This window comes from Pezoporus wallicus, unplaced genomic scaffold (genome assembly GCF_028554395.1).
Source record: "Pezoporus wallicus isolate ANWC-B61680 ecotype Strahan unplaced genomic scaffold, APGP_CSIRO_Pwel_v1 scaffold_13931, whole genome shotgun sequence".
Lineage (NCBI taxonomy): Eukaryota > Metazoa > Chordata > Aves > Psittaciformes > Psittacidae > Pezoporus > Pezoporus wallicus.
Genome location: NW_026635832.1, coordinates 131392 through 139365, shown reverse-complemented (window position 1 = coordinate 139365; position 7974 = coordinate 131392). Strand labels below are relative to the sequence as shown.

General features: G+C 43.2%; 1 protein-coding gene across 1 annotated transcript; it reads left to right on the top strand.

Annotated features, from left to right (window-relative positions):
• Positions 1 to 1042: 1042 nt before the first annotated feature.
• On the top strand, positions 1043 to 5143 carry LOC130593308 (cyclin-dependent kinase-like 2). Its single transcript, XM_057398352.1, is given in 5 exon segments — positions 1043 to 1069; positions 1934 to 2131; positions 3406 to 3584; positions 4330 to 4442; positions 4743 to 5143. Coding segments are annotated over 5 exon segments (918 nt in total).
• Positions 5144 to 7974: the final 2831 nt, after the last annotated feature.

The following is a 7974-nucleotide window of genomic DNA, read 5'->3' as shown; positions in this document are numbered from 1 at the left end:
TTGCAGGCCCCCTTCAGATACTGGAAGGCTGCTCTGAGGTCTCCATTCAGCTCCTCCTCTCCAGGCTGAACAGCCCCAGTTTCCTCAGCCTGTCTTTGTATGGGAGGTGCTCCAGCCCCTGATCATCTTCATGGCCTCTTCTGGACTTGCTCCAACAGCTCCATGTCCTTCTTATGAAAAGAGGTTCTTTCTTCTTATGAAGAGCCTCAGACCCTTAGAGTTAATGGAAATGTACGTTTTCTCAACACTCAGCCAGCAGCTCCAAGCGTTGTCCTCTCAGACTCTTTTCAAGTGAATCTGTGTGAGTCTGGAACGTACCTGAGGTGTTTGACTCAGTTACTGACACGTACCATCTCCCAGATGTGCTGGGCATTAACTTGTTTTCCTGCATAAATGGGATCATTTCCATACATAGCTCAGTATTGTAGCCTCTGACAGTGCAGACAAACACCTAGAGGTATAATCATTCTGGAGTTTCTTCATTTGCATGCTCCCTGTGAACCTGTGGGGTCTGGGGCTGGCAGGCTCCTGCCCTGCAGAGCATTTCCCTGCCCATCTCTTTGCTCTGCAGTCCTCCTTGGACGCCATCCCTGGTGCAGTACAACCTCTAGTGCCATTGCCCTGCTGGACTCCAAGCTAATAAGTAACTGTACATTGTAGCATGATCTGTTTTGTTGGTGTGTGTTAAACGAATGTTACAAATGTGTAACGACGGAAGTGGGGGTGGGTTCTTGTCTGGTCAAAGTGCTATGACAAAATAACTAGAAAATACTGCTGCTTTTTTTTTTTTTTTCCCCTATTCATTTAAGTTGCATACTTTTCTCTACGCTGTCTTCAGCTTTCACTTCTTCATAATATAAGAGAAAAAAAAATATTTCTTCAGGTCCTTGGCTGGTCAGTTTTCCCTGTGAATCCACTAGACACAGTTTAATAGAAGCTGTTTAATTGTTATAACAGTATCACAGGTAAGAATGCTGAACTTTCCTTTTATCTATTCAATGTGCTTGTATTCTGGCACGTGTTAGTTGTTAATGTGTTTAAGATGGCATTGTCAACAGAAGTGCTTTGGGTATGTCAGGAGCTTAAAAGAGAAGCCTGAGGGAGCAGGCAAAATAGCATAGGATTTTTCCATCACCTTGAGAATATTTTCTCAAGGGGTTTGAGGCACAGATACAGCCAGTGTAAGGGGAACAAGCTGTGTTTATTGCTGCTTGAGTTGTTTGTGAGCATGGCCAGGGAACAAGCAAGGAGTCTCTGTGGCTCACCACTCGTGGTTAATTGTCCTGTCATTCTTCTTGCAGTTGTCAGAGACATACTGGGCAGCATGCTGAGTTTCCCAGTACAAACCAGCCTGCTTTGTATTTCCTGCCAGTTTGGGGAGCTCTGGATTTTCCTTTGTCACACCAAGTCTTTCTGGCAGAGGTTGCTAAGTGCCTACTGTCTCTCATGTGCTCACCACATGCTCCTCTGGAATTCTTTTTGACTTCCTCAAGATTTCTCTCATGTGGCACGTAAGCTTGCTCTAAAGCTCGTCAAGATCATGATGTAAGATAGATAGTGTCACCTCTTATGTGAGGATATTGTTGTGAGGAGCAGAACATGTGAGGTGTTCCAACAACAAAACTGTATTTTAAGCATCCCCATTAAGAAGAAGCATCCTTAGACAGTGTTTTATTTATTTTTAGGTTACAGACCCAGGTGTCTGTGTACATGAGGTGGTGGGAATCCTCCAGATAATATTTAAAAAATAAAATAGGCAAAATAATATTCTAAAATATAAATGAGCTTGATTTTAAGAACAAATGAATCTGAGTGCCATGAGGAGAAGAGCATTCCAGGGCAGTACAGTGGCTGGGTCACAGTTAAAAGTATCTGGTCACCCTTTATCTATTACATGCTGTGAAGCTCTCACAAAATATTTCCTGTTTTGTAGCAGCAACTCGGGCATGAGACTCTCGTGAAACTGCTGGAAGTGTGTAAATAAAAGAAACGGTGGTACTTGGTGTTTGAATTTGTGGACCACAGAGTACTTGGTGACCTGGAGGCATTTCCAAATGGACTAGACTACAACAGGGTTCAGAAATACTTATTTCAGATCATGAGAGGAACAGCATTTTGCCACAGCCATAACGTAAGTATGCACAAGAAGCCAGTTCTGCAGGTAACCTTGAATGAAAAGATGCAGAAGTGTATGATTTTGATATATGTTAAGACTTAGAGAAATAGAGCTTTGGCTGAAAGGGAAGAATCAGGGCAGGAGGGCAGGACTGAATTTCATATAAAATGCCGGAGCTTGATGTCAGTTAATATATCAGTCTGTCTCTGATTGATTTGTGAGAGTGTTTCAAAGGAAGGGTCCAGAAGTCCATGGGGATTCAATACTTGGGTAGCACCTTATCATGGGTTGGCTCATCTTGCAGAGGGAGAAAATAGGGGCTGTTCAGCCTGGAGAAGAGAAGCTGTGTGGAGACCTCAGAGCAGCCTCCCAGGATCTGAAGGGGGCCTGCAAGGATGCTAGAGAGGGATTCTTCATCAGCGACTGTAGCAGTAGGACAAGGGGTAATGGGTTTAAACTTAAACAGAGGAAGTTCAGGTTATATATAAGGAAGGAGTTCTTCCGTATGAGGGTGGTGAGGCACAGGCACAGGTTGGCCAGAGAAGTTGTGAATGCTCCGTCCCTGACAGTGCCCAAAGCCAGGTTGGGTAGAGCCTTGAGCAACATGCTCCAGTGTCAGATGTCCCTGCCCATGGCAGGGGGCTGGAACTGGATGATCTTAAGGTCCTTTCAAACCCAAACCATTCTGTGATTCTATGAGTCTCTCTGTTGAAAGTTGGATTCTGATAGTGTCTATGTAAACATGTAGGCTTGCTTTTTCTCTTCAGTATTTTTAGGTTTTTCTTCTCAACTGGTTGGCAGGTTTGCCAATTTAATCCTAGTTGTGTAACTAGATATATATATAGATACATACACATTTATGTATTTATTTATATGTTTGGGAACCTATTTCTCTTATGAGTGCCTAAAATACTCTTAATGTTTAACTGCAGGACATGCTCATGGCCTTTGCAATACATACGGCTTTTAAACTTGTGGTCAAGGCTAGATTTTCAAGCATAATAAATTGTGCCTGTTAAAATATCTATGGTAAATACACCTGCATAGAGATATATGAAATAAATGTTTCTGTGTGCAAAAGTTAGAGGTTCTATACTTACCTATCTAGGGTCAGCAACTGTTCCTTGACTAAGTGAATGTAGCTGTATTTTACAGACTCCATATGTTTCTCGTGCCTGCAAAAATAGGATTTTTCTCCCTACATGTGAGAAAGCTAGTGGTTTTGGTGACCCAGTCCATTTACTGTTTAGAAAGGGGGAATTTATTTGTCTTGTTTTATTTCCATGCAGATAATCCATTTGGATATTAAGCCAGAGAACATACTAGTTTCCCAGTCGGGAGTTGTAAAACTCTGTGACTTTGGATTTGCCTGGACCTTAGCAGCTTCTTGGAAACCTTACACAGACTATGTGGCAACCCAGTGGTACAGAGCTCCAGATCTGTTGGTGGGAGACATCAAGTAGGGCAAGTAAGACTGGCATGTCAGCCTGTGGAAGGTTTGTGGAGTTTATGGAGGGGTTGCTCTGTTTTTTTGGGTTGCTCTGTTTTTTGGGGAGGCAAGGGACTGTTGCTTGGCAGATAGGTTAAAGGGTTGGAACAGGTTGCCCAGAGAAGTTGTGAATGCCCAATCCATGGCACTGTTCAAGGCCAGGTTGGGCAGGGCTTGGAGCAACCTGGTCTAGTGTGAGATGTCCCTGCCATTGGTAGGGGGTTGGAACTAGATGATCTTAAGGTCCTTTCCAAACCAAACCATTCTGTGATTCTGTGCTGTTCAGCATTCCCTGATTATTCCCTTGTAAAAGTTGAAGCTTTCCGTTATAAAGGTTGAAGCTTTCCTCCTTATTCTCACACTCTGCAGCTAACTCCTGCCAGTGCTAGGCTTTCCTGACTCAAAAGGCAAGGGAGCCCTTGGCATTCCTGGTCTGTTGTCTGTAGGAGCTTTTCAGTTGCCAGTGCTGGTACTGGGGAGCCTGTGACTGCTGCGCAGTTGGAATTATGGAGGGAAGGTAGAAAAGTCCCTCCAAACAATTTCAGACAGACATTTTGGGAGATAGGATAAGATTTTTCTTATTGAGATCCCCAGTGTCACATAACCAGGTCAGAGCTTAAACTGTGTGACCCACAGGTCTCTTAGTATGATTGTGCACGTTTATGTATGTTCCTGTATTACCTAAACCTAGCTGGGGTGGTGTTTGTTTTTTTTTAATTTCCAGGGATGTCGATGTGTGGCCTATTGGCTCTCTGATAACAGAAATGCTCACAGGAGAGCCCCTTTTCCCAGGAGATTCAGACATTGACCAGCTCTACCATATCACCAAATGCCTGGGTAAGAATAGCCTGTCAGGATCCTCATACCTGTTTACTAATGGAGGGGTCAGATACATTTTGATGGGGGGAAGGAAGGTGTTGGGGGAAAGGCTGTTTGTGTGTGCTGAACTGTCTCTGAGAGCATGTGCTCTTAGCACCGTTTACAAATGGGGATCTAAGAATTCATGAGTACAGTATCAATTCATGGCAGACTATAGCCCTTAAGGGTAGTGCTGGCAAAGTGTTCCAGCTTCTTAAATGTTTCACCGGACTGTCCTGTATTTCTTCTGTGATGGTTGCTTTGTTTGTGTGATTCCAGGTAATTTAATTCCAAGACACCAAGAGTTATTTTATAAAAATCCCCTCTTTGCTGGCATGAGGTTGCCTGAAGTGAAGGAGGCCAAATCTCTGCACAAACGCTATCCCAAGCTCCCTGCTTCAGTGCTAGATTTAGCCAAGGTAATTAACTGGTGGTTTACTATGAATGTTTCTCTGTTTACTTGTCCTTGGGAAGCAGAACACAGCCTACAGAAAGAGCTGTGGCTGTTAAAGTGGCTTTCTCTCAACTACCCATGCATGATCAACTGTTTGGGTTGGTGGCTTAGTGGGGCTGCAAGGTTACAACAGCAACCTTCCTGGGTGACTGGCAAGACTAAGCCAGCCATATCCAGAGCCAAAATGGTCAGTGCATATCCTCCAGGGAGGATTTGTAGCATATAATGCCCCACTGATCAAGTTTTCCAAGGAGATTTAAAAGGTAAAGAAGGACTGGTGTGTTGAAAGCATCATCTGACTCATCTCCCAACAAGCTTTGCCCCTCATCTGCTACTTAAGTGGGTGTTTTGTAGATCATAAGCTTACTTGTTACTGGCTAGCAGAGCTGTGTGGAAACAGTGTTTTCTGACAACCCTACCTCTGCTTGCTGATGGAGGTACTGCAAGGAAGCATGCTTGCATCCCTTGCTGGTGGAGGGATGCGCCTGCTTGTGTGCAAGTTAGGAAGCCTGTAACTTTGGAATAGACTCATATCTGTGAGGGAAAGAAAGGAAAGGGAAGCTTATAATGTCTGCAGCTGAACCAAACTAACAGTGAAAATAGTAATTAGAGAAAGCACATTTGTCCATGTTTCCCACATGCAAGCGCAAGCTCCATCTTCAGCTTGAAATTCCTGACATTTGCACTGTGGAATAGATTTGAAAGAGGAGATTCAGCACTTTGAGGGCAGTGTCAACAAGAAGCAAAGACAAGTTCCAGATAACTGAATGGGGGCACACGGACACTCTTATTGAGGCATGTAGGGCTGCAGGAGCAGAAATCCCAGTCTGTTCTTCAGTCCTCTCTTACTGTAGCCAGTCTTAACATCCCTTGAGACCAACTTTACCTCACCCTCTGGTAGTTCTTGTGCCTTGCTATGACCATCCCTCTATTTCCCTTTGTCCTGGGTTCAGCAGTAGCTATCATTTTTTCTCCTTCTTAATAGCTGATGTAGCGCTGTGTTTTTGACTTTCGGCATGGGAACAGCGCTGATAACACAGATGGTTTTAGTTACTGCTCAAATGTTTAGTCTGACCAAGGACTTAACTGAGTCTCATGCTCTGCCAGGGAGGAGGAGAAGCTGGGAAGAAGCAGAGACAGGACACCTGACCCAAACTAGCCAAAGAGGTATTCCATACCACAGGATGTCATGCCGAGGATGTAAACTGAGAGTTTCCTGGAAGGGCTGGTTCACTGCTCGGTCGGGCTGGGTGTCGGTCAGCGGGTGGTATTGTATTCTCTTCCCTTGTTATTTCCGTTATCATTATTATTATTGGTGGTAGCAGTAGTAACTTAGTTACTGGACTGTTCTTACCTCAACCCATGGGATTTACATTCTTTTGATTCTCCTCCTTATCCTGGTTGCTGGGGGAGGAAGTAGGCGAGAAGTGAGCGAGCAGTTGCGTGGTTCTGAGTTATTGGCTGGGCTTAAACCACAACACTGGTTTACTTGGACAACTATTTCTAGCCCCACTGTTGTTGAAACACAGAAGTTACCCTCATAAAAAACTGCAGGAATTTAAAGAAGATGCATGCCAGTAATTCTGGTGGTGTTACAACCAGTCCGTACCTTGTTACTGGGTGTGATGTTGAAAATGAAAGCAATGCTGAAGGAGGGTTGTAGCTGAAGGGTTAGACCTACAGGGCATTCAGCTGAAATGTAGCGTTTCAAGTTCTCAAGGGAGCAGGGAAGATGAGTTGTGGGAGCTGGAAGAAGTTCCAACAGTAAAAGCAATTAAGTAAACAGTGACAGAGGTGGTGTGAGGCATTAAACAAAACCCAAAACCAACACCAAACAAACAGAGCCCCCCAACCTGACATGCAGTAAGAAAGTCTAAGGTAAGAACATAGACTAACTCAATGCAAATACCAGTGGAAAAACTTTTAATACTTATCTATAAAGACTGCAGGAAAGCAATTAAAAACATCTTTTTCGTATATAATGTAATGAAAAGTGTAAACAATGGAATCGCATTATCTTTACTTTCAAAAAAACCCTGCATTGGTATTCTTGAACTGTTTGAACTAGGAGGTACATGTTCGTACTTGTAAATAGAAGTGGTAAGTCTTATAGTAGTGTAAATATATACTAACATATACTGTAAAATAATATGAATAAACTATACTAATTGAAATGTAAACCCATGCTAAGTGTACCCTCTTACAGAACTGTAACATACATTACTAACACTAATGTAATTCAAAGACTTCAGTAAGGGCTCCTTACGACGTATGTCTTGACTATGGCTTAGAAAAATACAATCTCTTTAGCTGTAGTATTGTATCGTATCCTAACCTATAAATCCTTGTATTACTATCATAGTTGATCTTATTTGTTCTTTGGGGTTTGGGGTTTTGCTTTTTATTCTAAATGACCGATACTAAATTTGCAAACTATGTCCCCGTTTATTGTGGGTGGACTTCAAAAGACTCAGAAATTCCTAGACCTCATGTCAAGCAGCCTGGTGAATGCCAGTCATCTAGGACAGGTCTCCTGGATGCTGAAGACATGGACAGATTTCTCAGTCAGACCTAAACCAAATTCTTGCACACTGGGATGGGCAGATGGGCACTCTGTGAGATTATCTGGTCCTAGATCACAATGCTGTTAAGCCAAGCCAACAAAGGCTTCCCACTAGCGTAACAGAACATAGGTTTCAGTTCAGGTCAGAGCAAAGACATGAGAAAGTCTCATTTTCCAGTTGCCTTGGGCTACTGACTTTGGTTTCAGCACTGCTGCATTGCTCCATGTCACGGAGCTTCATAAGAAATGGATAGGAGAAAAATCTCAGGGCACTTAAAGAGTAGTTTAAAATACCAACTTGGATACTACATCAAAACAAGTTCTTGCCTTCGATCCCAAAGAAATTAGATAAACATAACTAAATGCTAATGAAAGTTATAGCCACTTCCTGAAGATCTGGCTCAAACTGCCACAGCGGCACCGATTCCAAAGAAGAGGATATTTTGTATCAGCTGGGGACTTGGCCTGACAAAGGTGAAGGCAATCCTTTTTAC